This window comes from Poecilia mexicana, unplaced genomic scaffold, assembly GCF_051168715.1.
Source record: "Poecilia mexicana isolate PSO_F unplaced genomic scaffold, ASM5116871v1 scaffold_18, whole genome shotgun sequence".
NCBI classification, from domain to species: domain Eukaryota; kingdom Metazoa; phylum Chordata; class Actinopteri; order Cyprinodontiformes; family Poeciliidae; genus Poecilia; species Poecilia mexicana.
Window position 1 is genome coordinate 26,224,082 of NW_028263387.1, and position 26,853 is coordinate 26,250,934.

Consider the following 26,853-nt stretch of genomic DNA (forward strand, 5'->3'; position numbering starts at 1 on the left):
TAACTATGCCAGGCCACTATGTGACAGTGTAAATTCTCACTGAAAGACATAAAACAGAGAAGGCAGCTAGACAAACATGCTCATTGTAAAGGTAATGACAATATCTGCATGAAAACCTCAGGGTAACATAGACTTATAGGTTATCTTTGGAAATATGTGATATAAAGTGTTCACAGAACATTATCTGCATATTACATGAACATTTTGGGGAAGACAAAAAGTGAGGCCTTGGTTACTCTGTTATGCTCAGAAAATATGTTGATTACAACTTCAAGGGGAACATTATCAATGCTATTGATGATAAATTACTGATACTTTATACAAATTATGTGAAGGTGTCCACTCTTCTAAGTTTATTTGGAACAATTCACAGATGTTGAGCTGCAAACACAAAATTCTTAAACTGGTTTCAGCCGTATTTAGTCAGCAGAATAAAACAAAAATTGGCCCATTTCTGAACTCATCTACTGTCCCTCTGCTTCTCTGTGTGGATTAAAGAAAACAAAATGTTTCCTCATTAAGTGGCTGAACTGTTTGTTAGCACAGGTTTGTGGATGTTTGTGTGGGTTAGGGTTTTGTCATGCGATACTTTTACCCTTTTGGACTCAGCAGTGACTCTGAAGTGAGAACTTCCAGGCAGTGACATGCTGTGTTTAACTGAATGTGCCCTGAAACCCTCTAAATCATCATTGAGATCATAATCAATAATACAAATTCAGAAAAACTAAGTACAAATGTTACATTATGGCATGGAGTGGATGAAAATTAATGTTTAAATGTGATGCAAGACAGTGTGTAACTGTAAATTAATCTGTCTTCATGGGCTTTATTTATAAATGCTTCAGTGACTGAGTAATAGTTATAAAACTATGCAAAAATACTAAAATCTAAAAGGACATCCAATCTGAAATAAAAAGTATATTTCATTTATTTCTGTTTAATTCAAAACCTTTCAAAGTGTTTTTTTGATGTTACATCACTCAGACTGACAGTAAACCACATCATCAGCTTCTTTCAACACATTCATTAAACAAATTGTGACTCCTCGCTCCTTCTGCCCTTTTGTTCCTTGACTGATTTCAGAGCTGAGTCAGGTTTGGTTGGACCGACCTCGGCGGTCGGTTACTGATCAACTGCAGCAGATCAATAAAACCCGGGGGAGGCAGGTGGAGCAGAAGATCAGAGGATAAAAACCTCCACAGCAAAGACCAGAGGGTCAGAAGGAGGCAGAGAGAGGAAAACAGAAAGAGATCACAAAGTTGAAGATGAAGACGTTATTGTTATTGTACCTGTGCCTCTATGTCACCTGGGCTCAGGATGTCTTAGAATACGACGACGACTACGACACAGTGAGTATTTTAATGTCGGACAAATCTGTGAAATCAGTCAGAGGAAAATAAATTCAAGTTGTCATAGTTTATCAGTAACAGTAATATTAAATGATTATTTTGTTCTGATTATTATTTCCAGAAAAGATAATGCATTTTATGGTATTTATTTTGTTCCTAAAAGATTATTGTTTATTGTTTAAATTAAAATATGTCAACAATGGGCTTTTTTAATGTGGATCATGATGTCTGATAATCAATCCAGCAAGTAAAAAATATATCATTAAATCATGTGGAGAAGCTAAAAAACAACAAAAATATTTTGGATGGATTGAGATTAATTTAAAAATAATAAAAAATTCAATTCAAACTAAATATTTTTTCAAGTGAATGCTGTTTTCTTCATTTTTATTTTTTCAGTAATTCCTGTAAACATTTTAAATCATTGGTATCTTTAAAAATATATAATCTAAATTATTTACATAATAAAATTAATGTCATGCATGTTATATTAAATACAAAATCCAGTTAGATGTATCATTAAAGATAATTTATGGATTCATTAGATAATATTTCTCATCTGTTTCAGGGAATCAAACTTTGAGCAGCATCATTAAATAAAAATTTCTGATTTTTAAAAAGATTGTGAAACAAAAAGTTATTTAAAATTGTAATGGTACTAAACATTTATTACGCATCTATTCAAATTTTATTTGATCGTATTGAATCATGTAAATTTAAAAGTTATACAATATAGAAAAAATAGAATCAGAAAAATTCAGAATTTTGCAAATAATTGACAAAACCAATAGATGTAAACTTTATGGTTGAATTTCAGCTTACTGAAGCATAATTTTATTTATTTATTTATTTTACTTTAATTAATAGCTAATTTCTTTTATATCAGTCGATTATGTCTTAAAACTGCAGTCAATAAAATTTTCTACAAAAAATTATTTTACATTATGCATTTATCTTTTTGTCATATTAATCTTAGTAAACCACAGCAGAGAAACAGGGCACAAAAAAATGTGCTTAAACACCAACAGACCAGATTGAATTCCTAACAATTATTTGTAATATTTCTCCACAGGACACCAAGGCAAAGAATACCACAGTATGTAAAACCATTTATCTTGAGGAATATATTAAATTTGGTGATAACGATGTGATAGTAGTTTCTCTTTGTTAACATATTAACTTTGTTTTCTGTGCAGAGCGGAGGAACAGCTGTTGATGCTCGAGGTCATCGGCCGGTGAGCAGAGGCAGAGATTCGTACAGCCCAAACCGATATGCCCCTCCACCAATCACCTCAGGCCAGAGGTAAGCTCCGCCCACAGCCTCACCTGACTAAAGCACTCAGAATCACACATCATCGTTACTCATCTTACTGGAAATCCACATTAAAGAATCAATCTAGAAAACTGATAAAATCCAGTGAACACTTAGAAAATGCTTGAACAAAATGATTAAATAGTTTAATTAAAAGTTGTATTTAAATTTAGGACATTATATGTCTAGCTGAACATCCTCCTCCTACACCAGGAACCCCAACTCCTGTTGTTCACATGAGAGGAAATAAAATATTTTTCAGTTTAAAGGCAATAAAAAACTAAATAAAAAAAGTTTCTCTAGTTTTTCTGTATGTTTTTAGGAAAAGGAAATCTACAGCAGCTGGACAAGGCTTTTAAAAGAAGCTTAATGTTTGTTTTTTTTTATTTATAGAAGCTCACTCAGTCTGAAAATAGAAATATATTTTATATTTTAAATTCATTTTCTTAACTGTCAAACTTAAACACCATTCACTACAAAAAATTATTCTTATTTTACAACTCCTCAAAGACCATTATCTGCATATTTCATGAAACTAAACACAACAAAAATAAACTGAAATGGCTTTAATAATAAAGTAGTTTGTTAATAGATGTTTAAAATTGACTTTACAATGACAAAGCAAAGCAAATGAACCAGTTTCTGGTCTATTTTTAGCAAAAAAGGTTGAAAACTGATTATTTTTTATAGCTGATATTCCCATTCTAGACAAAAAGCATTTAAATGTCAGACTTGGTTGGACCATTTCAGTTTAATTTGTCCAAATTCAGACCCTGAAAACTCTCAGTGTCAGAATGAAGACTTGCCTTGCTGTTGTGTTTTCAGTGGGTGGATGGTTTTCTGATGGTTTTCTGTTCAGGTACCGCGGTCGGCCCACCCCAGCTCCCGTCGGCCGTCTGGCGCAGGAGAAAGAGCCGCAGCCCGATGCGGGAGGATGTACGCATGCTTCAGAGGCAATGGTAGGAAAATACTTTCAGCATTTATGAAACAAAATTGACTCAAGTTTTAACAGGATTTTACATTTTCAGTTTGCATATCAGTCTGTAGACTTGAATTTAATTAGGTTAAGTGTCTGAGAAATCAGCAAAGAAAGATTTCAGAAATGACAGACTTTGAGTTCGAGGTCTTCCAGAACAGCTTTGTCATTAAGCTGAAAGTTTTCAGAAAATTTTGACTACAGGTTAACAGTTTAGAAAACTTTAGGACCTTAGAAAACAAAGAGAGGATTTTGTTTCTGGCCACTTATCAGAGTGTTTTGTTCTCCATCAGGGTGCTTTGTGTCCGACTGGCTGCGAACTGAAAAATGCTTTGCTGAAGCAGGAGAGGAACGTTAAAACGGTAAATTTCACTCCTTTTCTTCAAGTTATTCGAATGGAAATCATCTCTGGAGATTAAAGATTCAAATCTGTTCAAGCTTCAAAAATAAAAAAAAAACATTGCGATGCAGATGTTAATTTCTGTTTTCTTAATCTTTTTTTCCCTGTAAGGTTATTACTGAACTGAAGCCTCAGATTGAGGAATTGTCCCGCTCGTCCAACAATGTCTACAACTACGTCAACGGCATCTCCAACTCTCTGAGGGAGAGACAGCGTGTCTTCAACAGTAAGGACAATTGGTGCAAAATATGATGCTACTTTAAGTTAAAGAGAAACTCATGACAGCAAGATATCCCTGTTTGTGAGGTTGGATGTTTATTTTATCACTAGTAGTCTACATGTTTGTTGTGTGGATATTTATTCTGGACTACAAATGTCCCCTTTAGAAATGAGTTTGTTGCAGTCTCTTTATAGACAATCACTTCTCCTCTTCCCATTTCCTGACGTTTTCAGCCAACAACCAGGTGGCGAGTCAGTACACTGATCAAGTAGAGGAACAGCACGCCTACATCAAAGAGACCATTGACACGGTCTTCCCCTCCAACATCAGAGTACTGCAGGTGAAACTATTTTTTTTAGTTGTATTATATAAAGAAAAGAACCAACATGACAAATAAAAAGGCGATTCTAGTGTTAATGGTGTCGTGGCTACAGGGGGTGCTAGACAAGATCAGGCAGAAGATCCAGAAGCTTGAAAAGGCTATCCTGTCCCAGAATGAGCAGTGCAAGGATCCGTGCATAACAAAGTGTCCGATTCCGGTGGTTTCTGGTGAGTGAGAACAGCAAAATGTTTTCCACAAAGAGAAAAACAATGGGTGACAGAATTGCCTCTGGTTTTCTTTGATAACCTCCCTTTGTTGCGATCCAGGTAAGGAGTGTGAGGACATTTTCCGGCGTGGAGGACGAGACTCCCAGATGTATCTCATCCAGCCGGATCCATTGCTCCCACCGTACAAGGTCTTCTGTGATCAGACCACCCAGAACGGAGGTTAGAGTGCAGCTCACACAGGATGTTTCCAGTATTTGTTTTTAGTTAAAGTCACAGTGGTTTTCAAAATGTCTACTTCCAGGATGGGTCCTTATCCAGAACAGGCTTGATGGCAGCGTTGACTTTGGCCGCCGATGGGACGACTACCGCCGTGGTTTTGGAAACATCGCCTTTGCGTCCAGCAAACGTTTCTGCGAGACTCCTGGTAAGACTTTAAACAACTGTAAGAACTGTATCCCAACCATGCCATGAAGATGAATATCACACTGTCTTTTGTTGTCATGTGACAGGTGAGTACTGGCTGGGAAATGACCGCATCAGCCATCTGTCCAAGATGGGCCCCACCGAGGTTCTCATCGAGATGCAGGACTGGACAGGAGCCAAGGTGAGTCTTTTCATAAATGTGGTGATTTTAATTCTAATAAATATAAAGAAAAAGTAGGAATTATCTTTCATCTTTAAATTTACCTGTGAAAACTTTGACTTCAACTGAAGCTAAACCTTCCTGTTCCTTTTCCTATTTTCCTATAAGGTCCATGCCCAATACCAGCAGTTCACCATTCAGACAGAGACGTCCAACTATGTGATGGCCGTCAATGGTTACTCTGGTAACGCTGGTAACTGCTTCCTGGAAGGAGCTCTGGAGCTGTACGGAGAAAACCGGACCATGACCATTCACAACGGCATGATGTTCAGCACCTACGACAGAGACAACGACAACTGGTAGGCAACCAAGCAAACACTGAACCTCACAGATGTTGCTTCAACTATTCCTGTTTGTCATCGCTTCCTGTCCATGTCTGCTGCTCCCAGGACGCCGGGCGATCCCTCCAAGCAGTGCGCCAGGGAGGACGGAGGTGGCTGGTGGTACAACCGCTGCCACTCAGCCAATCCAAATGGGCGATACTATATGGGCGGAGCCTATACGTCAAAGATGGCAAAGCACGGCACAGATGACGGTGTGGTGTGGATGAACTGGAAGGGCAGCTGGTATTCGCTGAAGGCCATCAGCATGAAGATCAGACCTTTCTATGCCTCCAGATAATCATGCAGAAAGGGCGGACACGAGCAACACAAACAGGGAACTGCCAAAATAAAAGACCAACCAAAGAGTTTTCACTAAGGGATCAAACTCCTTAGTTTGGAAGAATAATAATATGGTAAAAGCCTGTTTGTCCATAAACACAAGCATATTTATGCACAACTAACTTTGAGTTTTTAAAAAATGGTGTAAAAGCTACCAAAAAAGTTTTATTCTTATATAATAAAAATGTTTTCCAAAGGTTTAGCTTCAAAAGAGGAGAAATCAGATTTGTTGTGAAAATATGTGATGTGATTTATCTTGTTGTGCGTGACGACGTTGTTTGCATGAAAGGAACAGTGAATAAAACTGTCCTGCGCTACTCAATAAACACATTGAGGAACCTATAAATATGTTGGTTGTGTTTTTTTTTAATAATAATCCCATTAATTTCCAGTTAACATGAACATGTCACAGCTTATTATGAACAAACATTTTGATAAAAAAAATAGAAGAAAGAAAAAATCTCTCCAAATGTCTTCTTACTAAAAGAAAAGCAACTAAACGTCAATCAATCATACATGTAAATAACTATTTAAACACAAAACAGGTAATACAGAGAAAAACTTGAAGTCATGAGGTAACAAGTGGATCTACAAATTAGACCACATCAACTTTAAACATATTGATTTCAAATTTAGCATAATTTTAACATGTAAAATACATTTTTCTCCTTTGTCTATTTATAGTTTTACAGTTATTTAGGTTTGCAAAACTGTAAGCCCCGCCCCTAAACGCTCTCTTTGCTCTGATTGGTCAGCTCTAGTGGCGTGATCAAGCTCCAAATTCACTTTTTGCTTCAGCTCAGCTAATGTTCAGCACAAACGGTTCACCTTCAACTTCAAGTCCACCTTATCAGAAGCAATGTCGTACTTAATCTATTGCTTTGGGACAAATTTTATAATTAGCAGCTGCACAAAGAACAAAGCCAATAAGATGCAACACCAGAGATGTTTGCAAAAGAGTTATAAATTATTTACAAACACATAAATGACTTTTTTTTAGGTGAAATAAGTTAATTATATGTCAGACCGCATGACTGTAATAAAACAATGTTACAATAAATAACAAAGTTATATTGATATTTAAATCAAGGGCATTATTTAAATATTTATCCAAACAAACAAGTTTTTTCCAGGTTTGGTTCTATCATGTCTTAGTTCCAGAACGCCACAATCATTAATTTTAAACTAAACTAAACTGATCAGTTAATTTAAATGAATGTATTTTTGGCTTGTACCTTTGCTCTTTGTCTTTAAGACAAACATTTTCTATCAATTTAAATCAGGCTAAGAGGAAAAGTAATAAATAATATGACAGAGGGAAAAAACTTGAAAGGTAGGAGGTATTTTTGTCAGGAAAACATAAATAAGTGAAGTCTTTCTGTCTTTATTAAGTATTACTACAATGATCCCCCTCAGCTGTTGGTTCCAGATTGGAACCTGCAGCTCTGAGTGTGTTCACCTCGTCCGACTGATCCACCAGAACCATGCGGTTCTGCTCTATGTCTTCAAACTGCGTCAGCAGCTCTTTCTGGACCGTCGGGATCTTTTTGTATTCTCCAGGCGGCGGCGGGCCGACGTTCGCCGGCTGCAGCGTAACCCTGGGAATGTTCTGGGGAGGCGTGGCGGGTTTGGTTTTCTGTGTCATGGTTTTGTCCATGAGGCGCAGGTCTGTTTGAAGAGACTGGTAACCATGGTGATCGACGCTGAACGGCAGCGCCGCGCGGCAGGATCCCTGGCAGGTCCTCAGCTTCATGTCTATGTCCACCTGATGATGTAAGGCGTGAGGTGTTAGCAATAAATCAATTAAGGTGATGATGCATTAAAATAAGCTCAATCATTTTCATTTGCATGATTGTTTTTCTTGTGTCTTTCTATAAAAACTGGACACAAAAGGCCTCAGTTTGGTGCTTCGGTCTCAACTATCCTCTTTTTTGAAGGACAATTTTGTTTACAGAGATTTAAGTATCTATTTTATTTCTTTTGGACATTTCAAATGTTTTCCAGTTAGAAATTAAAGTTTGTTGATCTCTAAGAGGGTGTACTTGCACTATTATGTCTCTACAATTATATCAGATAAAAATGGTCTCAAAAAATGAACCAAATGTCTAATTTCCCTTCACTGTGTTTCCTGTCTCTGTTTTGTTTCATCCTCACCTCTGTTCGATACAGCTCCTCCACCTGTTTCCTCACATGGCCGCTCAACTCCTTTATCTTCTGCGCCAGAGATCCTGATCGCCGTCGTAGTTCTCTGAGGTTCTTGGCCAGTTTGTCGGCACTTTCCACAAACTTCAGTTCTGAAACTAAACACAAAATCCAGCTTTAGTAGGTCGTTATTTATTCCAGAACGCCTAAACCAAACACTTTGTGTGAATCTTAACTGTATCTGTTGACCATGACTCTGCGGTTAGAGTTGTAGACGTGCGTCATCTCCGTCATGGACTTCTCCATTGCGATTTCATAAATACTTGACTTTTGACAGAACGTCTGCAGTTTTTTTTCCACCTCATTTTCCATTTCTGACATCAAACCCTGCAGCCTGCAGCCAGACGGGCATTTGGAGACCTTTGGAGGAGGAAATGGGAGCTGGAAGTGAGAAAGTTGGAGCCAATGGCTCCTAGCAGAAAGAAAACACTGATCCAGTTAAAGGTGGAGCACCACAAGGCTCTACCCGCGGTCCTGCATTATTCTTTATTTATAAAAAGGATTATCAATAAATCAAAGGATATTTACTAGAAATAAATCTTTGGAAACAATCCTACCAATTTCAGTTGTCAGTAACGACACATCTACTTTATTTCATTGCATGTTTTCTGTTTGTTCATTGTAAACCACAGGAAGCAACTTAATATTCATCCATTAAAAACTGATCAATAACTGATTAAAAGAGCATTTCCTCAGACTCAAACTTCTTACCCAATCATCATCTGAACACAGAGAGAGATGTGATCCAGCCGAGCACCACTGCATCCTGTACCTGTTGGTGCCACTTGCAGAGCGGCGGCCATCTTGTTTCTGCTGTCTGAACCTCTGACACACTGAAGAGGAAGAGAAAAACAAGGCAGAGGTGGGTTTATGTTTGGACAAAGGAAAAGATAACTGTGTTTGTTTCTGTCTGTTGGTCAGACCAGAAGGACCTTTGGCCCAGTCAAAGACCCTGATGCTGTTCAACCTTTTCAGTATTTGAGTTGCATTTACATAACATGTTTTTGCCATCTTTACCCTTTTAGTCCATTAGGAGATTAAAACACTTTATAAACCTGTTTGAGACTAAATGTGACTCGGTTTATGAACCATTTTTATTGTCTCCAATCGCCTCAAGGTTTTTTATTGTATATTTTTTGTTTAGGTAGAAAACAGATAGTTCAACACTTTATCAACTGATAAAGTATCTATTTTCCTAATATAGAAATCAGCTTTATGTTTCAAAGCCTTTACCAAACAGTAGTTTATTCAGCAGTACTCTGGGTACGCTTTATTCTAAAAGTAATGAGGCAGTACAGATTTATAAACTAATTTTATACAGTTAGGAACAGAATAGTAACTGAGATGCTGAAAGGTTTAAAGAGAAATCTAAAACAAACATAAATACTAAGACATTCACTTATTGTATACTTTAATACTAAAGCTTACACTTGCATTTTTATGTACTTCCTGCCACAAAGTACTAATACTTAGTATATCTTGATCCAAGTACAGACTCATGCTGACATTTACGGTTTATAACAGAGATGACTCCTCGTTTGTTGATATTTATTGATCTACATTTTGTTTTTGCTTTTCTTTGACCTTCAGTTCTCAGACACCATTTTCTTTACATTTTTTAAGGAAGTGCACTTTTTCCTCTCCCACTTTTTGACAAAGAAAGCTTTAACTTTGAGAGAACATTGCATTAAAATCTTGGATCTTTTCCTTTCATTTTTCAGGTAGAAAGTGTTGCATTTGATAAAGGATCTTGCTTTAAAATGGATATTTGTAAATAGGCTGTATAGTATATTTTAAAACATTATGTTCTCTTTCTTGTGAGTTTATATAAGGAAGTATACATGCAGTATGGCTTAACCTCAAGAACACACATTGGCTTTGGCTGATTCTATTTGGATCATTAACACATTAGAGTTGCTGTAACTTTACCATTTCAAAATGTTGCCTTTAAAGTTTTTAAGTTGGAAAAACAGGACAACAAACAGCAGCTGAAGTGAACACAGCATCTTTATTGATCGATCAGATTTAATCCTCTGATCCTCATGGAGAACATTGGGTCACTTTGGGAACATTGGACAGCAGATCGATGCAGTTCAGTACATTGGTACATTGGTTGAATGATTCACTAACAGGTAAACCGTCACATCCTCATTTCGGTTTTCATGCAGTAAATGGACAAACTTCTAGATGTTTATGAGGTTTAGTGGTTGGATCATGTGTCAAACCTGAGGCCCGGGGGCCAAATCCGGCCCACGACAGTGTTTTATGTGGTCCTCTAGTTTCCAGATATAAACATTACACCAATCAGTATTTCTTACTTCTACTACTCTGCTGCCTCAGCCTTGATGTAAAGCTACAGTTCATGATTGGTGCTGGGAGCAACGTCATAAGTGCAAATTTACCTAAATTAGAACATTGTAAGAGGTTTTAACGGTGTATCCTGGAATGATCGGCTCTTTGAGAACATTCATGATCCTGTTTTGGCCCAACTTGAGTTTGCCCGCCCTGGTTTGGATCAAAAGGTGGCCGGTCGGATGAACATCCGCGCCGCCTTCAGGCTGTACGTGGCCGGTTTGAACGTGGGCCACACCACGCCGTTCGCAGTTTTGTAAGGTGTGTTTGTTTCTGGGTCGTATGTTCCTTTGTAATAAATCCCGTTTAAGTTAGCCGCCTGGCAGCTGTTGTACCACCACCCGCCGCCGTACGCCTCCGCACAGTTCTCCCCCGACCCGTCGTTGTCTTTGTCGAAAGTGCTGAACTTGACGCCGCTGTGGGACGCCAGAGCGTCCCCGGCGTCTCCGGTGTACCCGGACACCTGCAGGGGGAAGCCCTCGACCTCGGTGCCGACCCGAACCGTGTACTCAGCCGTGGCTACGCCCCCCTCCCAGTCCTCCAGCTCCACCTTCAGGATGGTCTCCCCCTGGTTGGTCAGCAGGTGGAGGTTCTGGTTGCCCAGCCAGAACTCCCCCTTCCTCAGAGCGTCCGCCGAGCCGAAGCCGTCGCGGTACTCGGCCCAGGTGCGGTTGAAGCTGACGGAGCCGCTCTCTCTCTGCTGGACTAACAACCACCCGCCCATTATGCCCTCCTGCTGGCAGTAGACTTCCACGGCCGCCGCGGAGCCAGCGGGTTTGATCCTAAAAAGACCGTTCGCTTCGCCTTTCAGGTGCTTCTGGTAGGCGTCGACGCAATCTGGGGACAGAGGGGCACACACCGAAGACCGCGAATTAGCGAGGACCGGCTTTGGATCAGCCGGCTCAAACTTACTGCAGAAAAAACGATTTCTTCCTTCAATCAGTTTTAAAAAGCAAATCTCCCAGTTCTACTGTGTCTGGACCAGGGCTGGGCGATAAATCGAATTTATCAATCGATCGATTTGTGGCGCTCTTTCCGCCTGATAGTCTGGTATTCTCAGTTCGATTTGGGACCAAAATTACAACATTTGTTGCATTTTCAGTTGCTGTGTTTCTCTTTCTCACTGCACTGTCAAACTAAACAAACTAATTAAAAAACTGTTCCCCTCCTCGCCTGTGGGGGCGCTGCACCAAGAACTACTGAAGGAAACAACAGGACAACCTCTGAACACGCAACTTCCTCCTCCACAACATGTGAACAAGCAGCTTCATATCTGAGTGGTTGTCGGATTTCTCTCTAGACTTGGTAAAAGACAACAAGCCATTTCTTCCGTTAGCGTTAGAGTCTCACATTTGTTTTGGTTGCATTTACCCAGAATGCCCTGCGCTGTAGTCCACTTCCTGATTTTGGAGCAGCCTCTGGTCTGTTTGGCGTTTGCATTTGAACCGCACCAGAGTTAACGTCAACCGAACCAGACTTTTATTTTCAGGCCACATCACCCAGCCCTGGTTGGACCAATGGAAACATTTAAAGTTATATTTGCTACAGAATGGGTCGATGTTAGAGAGCCGATAACGGTAATTAAAAAGGTTATAAAGTCCTCGGAGAGTCAACGTGTTAGCTAGTTTTGCTCTTCAGAAATGCTAGGCATTCTTATGTCACATTAAATGTTTAAATGTGGAAACTAGGACCAATAAAGTAGCAGCTTTGTATTCACTTCCTGTTTTTGGTACATATGGCTAGTTAACAAGCTAGCTAGCTAGCTGGCTAGCTAGCTAGCTGTCTGGCCTCCTCCTTCCCGTCTCCTACAGATCCTACTCCAGTTCGGCTGTTTTGGTACCTGTTCCTACAAAGTCTGCCTGCCGTTCCACAACCGTGCTCTTCACACTGCGAGCATGGAAATCAGGAATGTCGTCCTCCGCGTCGTCGGTCATGAACGCGCCGAAGTCGGCTCCGAACGGGTCCAACCCGGATTTAGAATCTGCCAAGATGCTTCCCTTGGTTCCCCCGGAGTGGAAGGATGAAGAGGAGGATGAGCCGGTGAGCGTTGGGAACAGGGAACCCAGGCCGCCCTTTGTGAAGCCACCCAATGTTTCACATTCGGGTCCACCGCCCACTTGCTCCACCCGCTCCACCGGCCCGTTCTCGGTCTGGACGACCGTCCTCCTGATGGTTCTGGTGCAGCTGACGGTTTTGGTGCTCACGCTGACGCTCGGCTGGCCGGAGAGTCCTTTGCTGTTGAAGCCGCTGAGAAAATCGCCGTCGCCGCGTCCTGAGACCTCCGTGATGGATTTAGACGGGGATCCGGAAGAGGAGGATGAGGAGGAGGACGACGAGGAGGATGAGGAGGAGGATGAGGAGGAAGACGTAGAGTGGGAAGAAGTACCTGGGACCTTGGAGACGGTGGCTGGAGATGAGCTGGAGCCTTCCTCCTCCAGGATGAACTGAACAGTATTCACCTGGAAACAGAAGAAACTACGTTTTAAGAATGGGAGCCAATCATTTCATCATTCTGTGGGTACAGATTCATTCAGGAAGGTTCATTCTGAATCAGGCTGAGGCCTGGGAAACAACCTGAGAGTCACATCAGGAAAGTTTAATCTAGAAATTAACACTCAATTCACTTGTTTTTCAGCTACTAGTGGGATTTATAAGATAGAAGCTAATGTAACAAGCTAACAGATATATCAAACTGCACTTTGGACAGCCGGTGTCAGACGTTCCTCTGCAGAACCAGATGAGGTTCTGATGAAAAAATTCAGCATTTTCAATCAACAGAAAGACGACATCAAAAACCAGTATGGCTTTGAAAACTGGAGCTGGAAACCCCTTTCTCTGAGGTAATTACATTGTTTTACTATTTACTGGGATTTATTTCTCATGTCCTTCAGTTTCCTTCTGCTTAAATACGTCGCACCTCTATAAACGGTTGTTTCCGGAGAACCCAAAGCGTTCCTCACCTGGGGGAACACGTCCTCTGTCCGCTGCGCCGCCACATCCTTGGATTTGAACCTGGAGTCAACAATCACATCCTGCAGCGGCCGGCTCTTCATCACGTACAGCGTCCCCACCGTCTCCACGCTCTGGGCCTTCTGGGCGTCCAGCTGGTTCACCTGGGGGAGGCAAAACATTTTCTCCTATAACAAACTACCAGCTGATCAAACATGAAGTTCTGTTGCTGATAAAATTTGTTCTCTTTATTGTAATTTTTGCAGCGTCAGTTATTTTTTTTAAGTGGAATTGCAGCTTTTTACTTTTTTATGTAAACTGGATGCAAAAACAACAAAGTTTGCACACATGACATAAATTACAATAGATACATTTTACGAATCATGAAGCTTCACTGATGTTAGAAGTGAGATATGAAACATAATCAAACGGGTGTTCACCTGCTTGTCCAGAGCCACGTAGCTCTCCCGGTCCACCTGGTACTCGGTGTGTCCGCCGCAGGATCCCTTACAGGAGCGCAGCTTGATGTCGATATCGACCTAAAGGAGGAGCAAAAAGTTATCAAAATAAAAATCTGTACAAAGATACATCAATACGTTTTGCTGCTGCCTTGTTTAGATGTTGCTCTTTCCCAGACAGTGACATTTACTTTTCTTATGTTAAACCAAATAAAAACATAGATATAAAAAACAGATCACATTATATGGCTTTGCTCTTTTTCCTCAGTCTCTATCCAGTTTTTGGCTGTAAAAGGAGAAAATAAGCATCTAAAATCAAATTAAAGTCAGAGAGATAAAATGCTTTCTTTAGTTTGTTTTCATAAGCACCAAGTTTTAAACCTTAGTCTTAATTATTGTAGCTGAGATTTATGATTTAAAACCTACTGATTTAATTCAAATCTGTTTTAAAACAGACAAAAAGCAGCTAATTTTTTACAGTGTTGGAGTTCTCTTAATTTTGAACAACTGGGCCCAAAATAATTCATGCCTGACAGGATGAGGTAGGAAATATAACAAAACTATGTAAAATAAAGATCCGTTTTAAAAAGATCAGGGTTTTAAGTATATTTTCTAAAAAGACAGCACATCAAGAACGATTCAAACCCTTATCAATAACTAATGAAACATGTATTGTCAGTATTACAAGAATAAAAACCTTGTTTTAACTGCCAAATGAGATGCAAATAAAAACAACCAGAGTAATTAATTAGTCTGAGTGAAGCGCTTGTAGTTTTTGTCTGAGCGTACCTCCAGTTTCTGCATCTCCACCACCTGGTCTTTGACCCGGTCCTTCAGCGCGGCCAGAGCTTTCTGCTGCCTGTCGATCCGGACCTTCATTTCAGAGATCCGCTGACGCAGCGTCTGGGCCAGGTTGTAGTACATGTTGTCATTTCCTGCAGGAAAAAGAGACGACCCGCTAGCATCAAACTGGGAAATAAGTGGATACTAATCATAAACTAAAAAAGTTAAAAAATGTAATTTCTGGGCCTTTGTGGTTTAAAAACTGTATCTAAACGCTGTGCTACGTTTAGTTTTCCTGTTTCTACCAAATGTTCACAAGGCCAGAGGCGGTGCTGAAGGCTGACCCGTGTCCAGGGTGAGTCTCTCCGTCAGGATGTCGTAGGTCTGCTTGGACACCAGGTCCACGGAGCGGTGCCGGGCCCTGTGCTGATCCAGCAGGCTGCGGATCTTCTCGATCTTCTTCAGCAGCTCGTGGTCGTTTTTATCCATCAGGCCCTGGATCCTGCAGCCCGACGGGCATTTTGAGTACTGATGGGAAACACATGGGAATAGAAAACTTTGAACAAATATAAACCAAAATCCTTACAGGAGAATCCTGAATTAATACAAATAATAAACATTTTCATTTCAGTGGATCCTTCAGATCAACTAAAACCTCACCGACTCTAAAAACAAATGAATAATTTAACAATAACAATAAGCAAGCAAACTAAAATAAAGCCTCTGAGTTGATCCTTCAGCTTAGTTTTGTTTTTTAGTTGAGCTGAAAGCTGCTGACACAAACTGTTGCTCCCCAACAGGCTGATAAAGAAAAATCCTCATTAAGATAAAACCTAAAGTTCAAAAGCTTGAAAATCTCCATCAAACCTAAAAATCATCTTAAAAACACAAAGTTGTGAAAATGAGATATTCCAAGATATTTTTATGAAGCTTGAGCATTATTACCAGAAGCTCAAAATGCATCAAGGCTTTAATCAGAAAGCTAAGAAATATCTGAAAAACTTTCATTGTATTTCATTGTTGGTTGCTTTAAATTCGTAATAAAGCTTTTGGCCTCATATCAGGCTTATTTTTACAGATCTTTAGAAAAGTCATTGGGACCAATTCCACAGAAGGCTAACTGTATTAAACATGTAGCTTTCCTGTGATTATTTACCCAGTCGTCGTCTGTGCAGAAAGGCCACTCTTTCTGGGTGGCGCATTTCTCGTCTCTGGTGGACGGTTCCACCGGTCGGGCTCCTCTGGGGTCCAACAGCGCAGCCTGGACAAAACACAAGAGAAACGTTTATCTTCTGTTTGGAGACGAATGAAAAAAATACGGATTTCAACAAAAACTTTATATAATTGAGCTGTTTGGTTCAGTAGAGCCATTTTAGGAAAATCTGAGTTTATAGTTGATTTTAAGGTTTATATTGTAAAATGTTCAGTATCTAAAAAAAACAACAATTATCTACTAGTGATGAAGAAAAATGTGTAAATTTGGACTAACAAGAAAAAAGTTTCAGAGTTTTTATTAGAACAATCCATTATTACATTAGATCAGGTTTTATATTCCTGATCTAATGTACTGATTTTATATTCACCATGTCGTGTTGGAGACGTTTCCAGCAGATCTTAAGGTAAAGTTTAAAGATAAGTTTTGTCTCACCTGTGTTAAGGCCACAGAAACCAGACAGAGCAGTAAACTGAGCTTCTTCATCCTTCTGTCGTTCTTCCTCTCTGAAGATCCTGAATGTCCCTGCAGCCCGGCAGTCGGATCTTTTGAATCGTCCTGGTTGTTTGTTGAGCCTCTGACTCAGTCAGTCGGGTCTGATCGGAGTTGAGCAACAGCTGAACGTTGCGTTGGCCGTTTTCTGTACTTTGTGTCTCTTCTCTGCAGTAAATAAACACAAAGGGAACTCAAACATGCTGCTGGATATACAGGCATCTCAGGCTGTGCTGCTTCAGTGCAAACAGTGACAAACCTCTGACGGTAATTATGATAATGACTAATCAATATTGGAACAATCACCAATAGGTAAATAATTTATCATTTCATTTGTTTAAAAGGGGACATTTCTGACTCATGAACTCTGTTGTGACTCTGTAAACCTGCCAAGAAAATAAGCAAATTTTCATTGAGAACTCAGTCAGGTTGATATTTTACCATTAAAAGAGCAGAAATGGTAAAACCAATAACTAATTATTTGTTTTTCTTTGTTGTCTGACCGTCCAGTTATGATTTTCAGCCCTAGTAAAGATTGTACGTCTTAACTCGAAGATAGTTTAGCTGTTAGCATGCTCATGATTTTTATACACAAACTTATCATGAATGTTTTAACTATCATGCTAACAGCTACATTAGCTCATGGCAAACAGTTGCCTTAGCTGTTAGCTTGCAATGTTAGGCTAATTAGCTCCTCGTTAACTGATTTTCAAGGTCTACCAAACTTTAATTTCTCTGATTCTGGTTTTAAATCACAGCAGAAAATGCTAAATTATCTTGAATGTGCTAACAAGCAAGCTAACAGTTACATTAGCTCATGGTTAATACGTACTTTAGTTGCTAGCTTGCAATATTAGCTAAATTAACTCCAAGTTTACTGATTTTTATGGTCTACTAAACTCTTATTTGGCTTATACAGTTTTTAATATGCAAACTTATCTTAAATGTGCTAACAAGCAAGATATAAAAGCTACATTACCTCAAGGCTAGCATTTACTTTAGCTGTTAGCTTTTAATACCAGCTATAAAATGCACAAACAGAAGTTATGGTAAAATGAAACTTATCGTATGGGAAGTTTATTATAGCTTCTATATTAGTATAACTCTTGTTGTTGGCTTGTGTTGTTTTTGACCCTTCTGGGTTACCATAGATTTTCAATGTAAGCGTTTCCCTGCTGACCAGGTATAAAAGGTTTCACTGATCTTGTTGCAAAGTTTCTAAATGATTTATCGTGATATTTTTCTGTCAGGTCCTACAGAGATCTGAGTGTTTGTTGCCCCCAACGCTTCATAAAGAGAAGATTTTTAATTTGAAGCAGGAATGATTTAATAAGCTAAAATATTTTCATACAAATAAATATTAAAATCCATAGATCTTCATTAAAATGAAATGTTTCTACATCAGAGTAAAGAGATAAACATTCAAACCTGCACATTTCCTCCTGAGTGACTGCGGTCGTAGATAATGAGGTTCAGGATCAGCTTGCAGGACTGATTGTGGGTTTGAATCCGGGATAAATAAATAAATCTCCCTCTCTCTCTGGTTCGGTTTGGGCTGCATTGTTCCTTCAGGTCTGGAGCAACGCAAGAACGACGTCCTGGTCTCATTTCCACTCCGGTCACAGGCCTTTGGATCCGACACAGGGGAGGCTTGAATCTACCTGAGGAGAAAAAGATGACAGAATAAATTTAGATTTGTTTTAAAGTGTCATCATGTCTCCCTGTGAGCTTTAGCATCTCAGACCCTTGAAACATACATGCAGTGCAGGAATCAGAGTCTGAGCTACAGCAACAAATATGTGATTGGCATGCAGAGCAGTTCTAGCTTACAGTAAAGGCTGATAAGCAAAGCTTAGAGAAACAAATGTGTTGATGCTTCATGTTAAAACGATCATGTTAAAAATAGAATAACTTTCATCCTTTACAGACTGACTGCCAGCTAAAATAGCTAAATCTGTCAGTACTTTAAGTTATCTAACCAAAACTGTTCCATAAATATAATTTATAAAACCTAAAACTTAACCAAGAAACCGTTTCTGTGCTTCATGAACGTAACAGGATAAGGGCCAGACACCAGGAGGCCTGCTGATCATGATACGGGATCAAATTAGGAACAAAGATTTGAAACTGAAAAAATAAAAAATAAAGAATCAACTTGAAAGTGAAAAAAGACCTGAAACTGAAAAGACAGATTTGAATCTGAAAATGAAAAAATGTGAAACTCACAAATTTCACAATTTCAATTTTGACAAATTGCAACAGATACAATTGAGTAATAAATAAACTCAATCTTAATTCAAAAAGAAAGATTTGGCTTCACTCCTTTTTATTTTAAATAAACTTTTCATACTTCTCAGATCTCAAGAGCAAAATCTGACATTTGGCTTCAATATTTATTTTTTCCAGTTTCCGCATTTGCTGCCAAATATTCAGTAAATATGACCCTTTCCTGGCTCCTGATGCGGCACAAACTGAACGTTCAGGTTGAACTGAATGATTCTGCTGCCACCTGCTGACTGTTTGGTGGAACTACAGAGTGAGGACTGGAATGTTTTACCAGTTCATATTCTTCAGTGAAAGCAGATTATAAAAAGATTCAGTGAGAATTTAAAAACTTTAGCTGTGAAAACAATGATTTTAAAGCAGAAATTTTAATTTTAAAAACAGGATGTTCTTGCATTAACATTAACAAAGGCTAACTCTGTTTCTCCTGGGTTACTGATATTTATTTTTTTTATTTCTGCGACTTTTTAATTGTTTTTCCCACTAATTTCTTTTTATCTGTAATCAGAAATAAGTCGTAATCTTTCACATGAAACCTGTGCAGCAGATTGACATCAACCTCATAGTGCAGAGATTTAAAGATGGCCGCCTTTTAATGTTTTATTTTTTTCACAAACAAGTTGAGGTTCTAAAAGAAATGTGCCTGATATTCCAGTCAAAGTATATGCACATGTAAATTCTATATTTCCCTCTGTATTATTTTTATATTCATTCTCTTAAAGTTTTCAGCTGATATTTTCTGCTAAATGAGATCAGAGGCTTCATTGATGTGACTGAATGCAGAAAGATTCATTCACCTCTGAGACTTCGATGCAGATCGGAAACTATAGCATCTAAATGTTTTGTATATATAGTCAAATATATGTAAGATATTATTTTTGAAGAAAATAATATCTTCAAAAGGACACAAAGTCCAGCCCTTCTCACTGTTAATAGTATTTTTGTTTACAGAGTAATAATCAGCAGCTTTAGGTTCTAATGTTGCTGTTTAACAGCAGGAGCAGCATTGTGCTGCCCAAAAATAAGCCTGCTTAAAAGCACTGACAAGAAGCCCAACAGCAACAGTTATTGATACTTAAAAAGATCTGAAAGAATATATTGTCTAATTATTTGTGTGTCTCATAATGTTGACCAACTTCTATCTGTCAAGATCGATTCATTTATTAAAGGGATCTATTATGAAAAATTCAGTTTGCATGTTTTTTTTTAATAATTTCATTTCATTCTAAAAACAGCAAAAGCACTTTAAAAAGCTGATGTTTGTCCACAAGTTCATGTGAAAACAACCCTCCCAATTGTTGAGTCATAATCAACTGCCGTTACATAGCAACCCCAGCTGGTCACCTAGCAACCGACGCCATAATCAACTGCCGTTACCTAGCAACCCCAGCTAGGCACCTAGCAACCGACGCTGAGCTCCAGGACTTTGGTCAGCTGGTTACAAAGTCTGACCAAACAACAACAATCAATCAAATCAATCAAATTTTATTTGTATAGCACATTTCAGCAGCAAAACATTTCAAAGTGCTTTACATAATTAAAATTAAAACAGCATGTGAGAAAGAGTTTTAAAAAAAAAACATTAAAACGCAAACAGTGAGAAAGAGAAATAAAAAGCTGTCTCCAACCCTTTTGACTTTAGTCAAACGCCGTTTGACAAGGACTTTAACCTCTCGGAAACAGTGAGAAAGAGAAATAAAAAGAAAGTAATAAAAAGATAAAAAGAAAAGATAAGTGTCTTCCTGTTGACTAACCATCCAGAAACCACTCGCTGCCTTCTTGTTGGTTGTGCAGGAGGCTCTCCTTCTGCTTTTCAAAGATGTACGGTTGAATAACTGCAGACATTTTCTCTTGCGAGTGTAAATGTTGAGTTGGGGGGAGTGGCCAGCAGCAGCGGCAGCTTCTGGCCGCAGCTTGTTTTAGAGCATCTTGTTTTAGACGCTCTAAAGCAGCTCATTCTGAAAACAGGCAGAACTGAGCTGACTAAAATCTCATTAAATAAGAATTCTTTACAAAACAGGTTCTGCAAAGAACCTGTTTGGTAGAAACCTATCCCAACCTGAGCAAGGAAGCATAATAGATCAGCTTTAAACAAGTAGAAGGGTTATTATACTTCAGTTATCCTCCTATAATAAACAAACAAACCAGATGTATTTATTACTTTCCTTTAGTGAATGGTTGAGTTTAAGGTTTGGATTTTGTTCCATAAGCTCAGATAAAAGCAGATTAATATTAATAACAGCTGATTTTCTCCTGCATGTTGTAAATCAGCCTGTAAGCCGAAATAATTCACCGGGGTGAAATCAAATCAGTTACAATCTCCAGAGATTTTATCTGAGCTCCTCCCACACAGCTGAGGAGGGAACTCCACCAGGTGTCCTGCCTCTCCTGCACCCACCACATCTACGCTGCCTGAGCAGCAGAGAACAAACCAGACCTGCAGGCAGCAACCAGAGGAACACAAGATGACGCAACGACACCCAACATTCCTCCTCCAGGCGGCGGTAGCCGGGCCGAAAGGTGCTGTGGTGAAACGAGTCCTTCAAGAACCAGACAGAGACGCCGGAGGGGCGAAGATCGGCTGATCCAAACCAGCTTTACAGACAGAGCCTGGAGGTAGACATGAAGAAACGAGAGGAAACTTTGTTTAGTTTATTGTTTGATGTCTGAGGAAGTTCAGAGAAAGTTTTGATGTGCGTCAGGCTGCGGCGCTGAACTGAGGTCTGGCTGAGGTTTGGGCTCAGGCTGCAGCGTCGCATGAGACGACATCTACAGTTCAGCTCACTGAGCGTTACGAAGGCCAGATAAAGGAGCAGCACCACCATTCAATTGTCTGCAAGTAGCTCCACCCGTCCGGTTAACTCTGCTTACGATAACATAAAAAAAAAAACATGTTGACACCACATAGAATTAGGACACTACTGGCTGTTGCTTGGAGACATTTTGACTCAAGCTGTGAAGCAATCCTGCAGCTCTGCAGCTGTAATTTCTGCAAAGCAACCAGAAACTGTTCCTCCCGTTTCAACAACAAGGAGGAACAGCAAGCAGCAGCCTGGGTCAAAGGTAACATCACAACCCAAACCATTCTGACCAAATACCGACGCTCAGAACCTGCTCTTAAACTAACTGTTGTCAACAGCGTTTCTAAACAGTTAGACACTGTCACCTAACTGTGTTTAGACAAACTGTTTTAGACACGCATGAAACAGAAACACACACCAGAGAGCTCAAGGCTGCCGCAAATAGTCGGCATTTTCGACTAAATTGACCAGAATAACACGAAGAGGTAAACAGAAACTGAATTTATGTCTATTTCCGTTTATTTCCTGTTAAGCTGTTGCAAACCCAGAGAGCTGCTTCAGTCTGCAAATGAGGCGCACAAACGAACGCCTCAGATGAACTCCTCTGTCCGTATCTGAGGTGCACAAAGGAGCGTAATCACAGATCCTTCCTTCCAGCAGCTGTTGAGACTTTAGAACAACAAAGTGTTTTACATCCCTGATGTCATTTACAGGTTTTTCATTTCTTGAAAACAGCCTGTCGGTTTTTTATGCATAAACATGGTACATTTCTAAAATTATTCTACTCAGCTGCACAACCTTTCAATCTTAGTGTGCTATTTTTATTCTCATTTTTACATTTTATAGTAGTTTGTATCTACATGCTTCTGTTCACCTTTAACTTGCTGCTGGCTCAATTTCCTAACAGTGGAACAATAAAGGATGTTTCTATTCTATTATTCTGTTCAGTCTCATATTTCAAATTCACAGCCTGAATGCTCAGCTTCAGTCCACCGTTTAAACCTTAAATAAAAAGAGCTTTCTTTAATTTCACTTAATGTCTCTACTTAATAACTTCTGGAAAGGAAACTCAAAACATTTCACCTAATTGCTGTTCCAAAAGACACTTCTACTAAACAGTAAGGACATTAATGTAGCATTTAATTTAGAGCAAATCTAACTTAATGTCACAAAGTGAGTGAAAGCTGCTGATAATTTACCATTTTTTGAATTCTTTTGTTTTCAGGAGATGCATTAGTTAGAAAAACATTTTTATTTCCCTATTCTGGCTGTTACTGTTCAGCTCTCCCCGCTTGAGCTGAGCGACACACGGCTAGAAATACACAACAATCCCCGCCTTCGTGTGGTGACGCTTGTCTCGCCGGCTAAGAAATGGTGTGGAGCAACGGCTACCCTCTTTTAGCCCCAACTTCAACGGAGGATACGAAGAGAAAATATTTCAGTGAATTACTTTAATATACGTGTCTGAACTTCAGAATCAAAAAGCTCAGACAGACGTCAGGCTGTGTTTTAGCTGCTTTACTAAAGCAGCCGGTCGGCCTCCGTCAGTTTAAACTCCGGTCGTTTAACACCGAGTGAAACAAATAAATTAACCGCTCAAAACTTACCAAGTCGTAATCACATATAGCATTTAAGCTGGAAAAAACATGATAGAAAACTCAGCTCCTCCAACATCACCGTTTGTTTTTCCGCGTTTCTTCTTCAACTACGTGTAGACGGCAGCCGAGGGGCATAACTGGCGTTGTGCTGCCCCCAACCGTCCAAAGTTTAGCACTACAGGTGAGACTTCTGATCCATTTAGGAGCTGCACAGGAACATAAGATACGATAAATTGGGATTACAGAACAGGTCAAAGGGAAAAATCTTTGATCAACCATTTGAACTTTTGAATATTTTAAAGGTTTTATTGACATCTGTAAGTCCGGCAGTACATATTCTTCTGCTGTTTCACTAAGGTTATTATTATAGCTTTCAGAGCAAAGGCAATGCAACAAACTCTGTATAAACCATGTAAACATCAGCGATATCTAACAATTATTGTCATATTTAGTAACAAACTGATTATTGACTATATCTGGTCAATATATCCTGAACTTAGAGAATGTCGGAATATGGAGGTAAGACTTTATGAAAGTATAATAATTCAGTTCAGTTTATTTATCCACAATATAGAACAATTTCACAACAAATATCGTCTTAAGGTGCTTTACCGATAAAAGTAATTAAAATCCAATCACACAATCAGATTCAAAGTCAGTTTCACAGAAACTCATCCAGATGTCACTCCTGTTTAAACCACTAGAGGGAGGAAAGAGATCAGTGAACTTTCCTCCGCTGGCATTTAAATGAATGTTTGTTTCTGCTGGTGAAGCTGCTGCAGGGCAGCCTCACTGATGCACACCGCTGTTTACACTGAAACAATAAAATAACGCTAAAGTAAATATATTCTGCAGCTGACGAAGTAGTTTACACACGTTCACCCACAAGCTAAATTATTTAACCGACACCTGAATTAAGAGACAATTATTTTACAGTAAAGTTGATCAAATATGAAGCAGGCAGGGCCAGAGACACTCAGGGACAAAAACTTTAATCCTCTGAGCAGAAATATGAGTTTATGCAGCAAACGTTGCTTTACGAGTGTAATGGAAAACTTTACTTTCGACTTTGTATTTTCTGCACATAATAGATAGATAATAAAACCAATACAGAGAAGGGAGTGTCTGTTATTTAAAAAGTGGAGTAACTTGGAGCCTTGCTCCGACTGTTGGTATGTGAAGGTCATCTGGAGTGGGAGTGGGAAAGAGGATGTGTGGTTTCAAAACATGAATTTTCTGTCTGAGTGCAGAGGAACTTTGTTTATGTTACATTTCTCTCCTCGATACAAGAACATTCAATAAAATTCTCAAAGGATTCAGCTCTTATCGCCTTATCTAAAGATGACCCGTTATTCTCCCTTTACCAGGTTGGGATCGGTCAGTAGAGGATGGCAGAAAACCCAAAAACTGTTCAAGTTAGAGTAGCAACACTTCAACATATTTTACTCAAGTGGGTAAGAGAGACAAGTTTTGGTAATAAGTTTACTGAACTGATGAAATTAGCAATCATTTAATATTTAAAAATTACAATATAACATTCAGTGGAAATGTTGGTATTTTAAGCATGAAAATTACAATAATTTATATAACTAACAAAAATTAACAGTAACATTTTCCAAATAAGTTTATTTGGAAACTTATGAAACTTTAAGAAAACAGCAGGTGTGTGTTTGTGTCTGGTGAATTTTTGGTGTTTGCTTTTCATTTAGTGGGTCGAAAATCCATAAATTTTACTCAAGTAAGAGTAAAAATACTTCATAATAAAATTACTCAAGTAAAAAGTAAAGTGTAGTGAAAATACTCCTAAAAGGTATTTTTAATAAATGTAACTAGTTACTGCCCAGCTCTGCTCGATCGACCATGACAAACATTTCCATTACATTTTCTTGCAGTTATTGTTATAAAATTAGATTTTCTGCTCACTTCTGAGCTCCTTTCCAAATGAAGCGAATTAAGTAAATTTATTTTTGTAATGTCAAATTGAGCAATTATATGGCCAATGGAAACGCAGCTACTGAAGCTCCTGACCAGGCATTTAACAAACAGAGAATAAAAGACTATAAAGAAGATAAACATATGAGTTTAAACACCGATTTTCTCTCTGCTGTTTTAAGACTCGTGTTGTCACTGCTGAGGGTTAAATAGGCCGTTTTATTACTGAACCACCTCCTGTATTAGATGTTTGGTTTTAATTAAGCAGAACTCAAAGCACACTTTGGTTGGTTGAAATGAGGCGTCTAAATTTGTTTGCTTTCCCAGGCATCATTAACCCACAAGTCACTAATTATGACTTGAACGAGGATGTAAGCTGTGTAACAGGAAGAGGTAATTACGGTTATTCCCAGATGACAAAGAAGGTGGGATTTCATGTTCAGAGCGTAAATGTAACAAACACTGAGCATCAGCGTTTCGTGATTTAAACCCCGGAGGCTCCGACAGATGTCACGTCTGGAAAAATCTGCTTTTATTAGCAGGAAGTCATTTGAAGCTTTGCCTGGAACTGAAGATCATTTCAGTATTTGGCGTTATGAGTGAGCGGTCAGCGTTAAACAGCCACGTTTTATCAGTAAACTGCTCGCTTCCCCTTCCTTTTACAGAGCAGGACACACTTTCAGTTTACCTTCAATTACTTCAGTAAATCAGAGTAAATACACTTCAGTTTGGTTTGGGTAAATTAAGGGAAATGAGGAGTTTCAGTGATGAGCATTTTAAACAAATAAAGCAATAAAACATTTATATGAGCAGGAGAAATGAGCATTTTAGTAGCTTGTGGAGAGCTTAGAAATAAATCTTATTACTGCAGACCACCAGTAGGAAGTAATGCAGCATCTGTGTGAGATAAATAAACCAATAAACATAAAGTCAAGCTATGCAGCAACAGTGGGGCCCTCAGGGGCCACCATTACACTGTAAAACATCTGAGCCCCATGTAGTTGTGTCTGCAAACTTCTAAACTTTAAGACAAATAAATCATGTGAGCTTTAGATTTTGAACTTAAGTTTGTGAAAGATAAACTTAAGTTGTGTTAACTCTTGATTAAGATTTATTAGCACTTAAAAAAGATAAAGGTGGAAGTGGGGATCAAATCAAATCAAATTTTATTTGCACATCACATTTCAGCAACGAAGCATTTCAAAGTGCTTTAAATCATGGAAACACAAAAATACAAAGCCATAGAAACAATATGAATAATGTTTCTTAAGGTTGCTTGTCCTGTTTATTTAGTCACAACTCATTGTGACTTTTAATAAAATGGGAATCTAGAATTTCAATTTGCTGAATGGAAACAGAGAATTTTTGAAAAAACTCCCATTTTTCTATAAAACGTTTGTGGTTGGGATGAGGAGGTTTGTATTCAGCCGTACCTCGTTTCCTTGTCAGTCTGCTTCCTCCAGAGCTCTCACAGCAGCAGATGCTTCATCATAGCCAGACTTATTCACGTGGGATTTTAATTACATTTAATGGAAACATCACAGCTGCAAAACTGAATTTTTTTGACAGCAGAATACTGAAAAAGTTTTGGCCACATTTGTAATTGAAACTCATGTAGTGGGAATAACTGAAAGCTGCTGCAAACACAAAGTCTAGATGTGAGGAAATGAGGGGAAATA

The 26,853-nt window shown here is 38.9% G+C and overlaps 3 protein-coding genes and 1 long non-coding RNA gene across 5 annotated transcripts; 1 reads left to right on the forward strand and 3 right to left on the reverse strand.

Moving 5' to 3' along the window:
- The first annotated feature begins 1,156 nt into the window (after positions 1-1,156).
- On the forward strand, positions 1,157-6,457 carry fgb (fibrinogen beta chain). Its single transcript, XM_014997884.2, has 13 exons — positions 1,157-1,349; positions 2,422-2,445; positions 2,546-2,652; positions 3,521-3,620; positions 3,931-3,999; positions 4,149-4,263; positions 4,491-4,597; positions 4,692-4,806; positions 4,906-5,025; positions 5,108-5,230; positions 5,316-5,410; positions 5,558-5,748; positions 5,839-6,457. Exons 1-13 carry the CDS (start codon positions 1,266-1,268, stop codon positions 6,068-6,070), a joined length of 1,482 nt encoding a protein of 493 aa, XP_014853370.2. The 5' UTR covers positions 1,157-1,265; the 3' UTR covers positions 6,071-6,457.
- A 997-nt stretch (positions 6,458-7,454) lies between these two features.
- On the reverse strand, positions 7,455-10,172 carry LOC106924272 (fibrinogen alpha chain). The gene is made up of 4 exons (XM_014997885.2): positions 9,025-10,172; positions 8,490-8,673; positions 8,266-8,411; positions 7,455-7,876 (listed from the first exon to the last, which is right to left on the reverse strand). The coding sequence occupies exons 1-4, from the start codon at positions 9,322-9,324 to the stop codon at positions 7,499-7,501; spliced, it is 1,008 nt and encodes a 335-aa protein (XP_014853371.2). The 5' UTR covers positions 9,325-10,172; the 3' UTR covers positions 7,455-7,498.
- Positions 10,173-10,302: 130 nt separating this feature from the next.
- On the reverse strand, positions 10,303-18,194 carry fga (fibrinogen alpha chain). 2 transcript variants are annotated; one of them, XM_014997883.2, is made up of 9 exons: positions 17,989-18,194; positions 16,504-16,728; positions 16,012-16,116; positions 15,200-15,383; positions 14,862-15,007; positions 14,055-14,153; positions 13,626-13,778; positions 12,506-13,124; positions 10,303-11,502 (listed from the first exon to the last, which is right to left on the reverse strand). In XM_014997883.2, exons 2-9 carry the CDS (start codon positions 16,552-16,554, stop codon positions 10,829-10,831), a joined length of 2,031 nt encoding a protein of 676 aa, XP_014853369.2. In that variant the 5' UTR covers positions 16,555-16,728; positions 17,989-18,194; the 3' UTR covers positions 10,303-10,828. The 2 variants fall into 2 exon arrangements, with proteins under 2 accessions (XP_014853369.2, XP_087872387.1); XM_088016261.1 differs by lacking the exon at positions 17,989-18,194 and having other exon boundaries at positions 16,504-16,737.
- Positions 18,195-19,565: 1,371 nt separating this feature from the next.
- LOC148154368 (uncharacterized) lies at positions 19,566-23,341 on the reverse strand. Its single transcript, XR_015766276.1, has 3 exons — positions 23,252-23,341; positions 21,281-21,453; positions 19,566-20,801 (listed from the first exon to the last, which is right to left on the reverse strand). It is a non-coding gene; the product is annotated as an uncharacterized LOC148154368 (long non-coding RNA).
- Between the last annotated feature and the right edge of the window lie 3,512 nt (positions 23,342-26,853).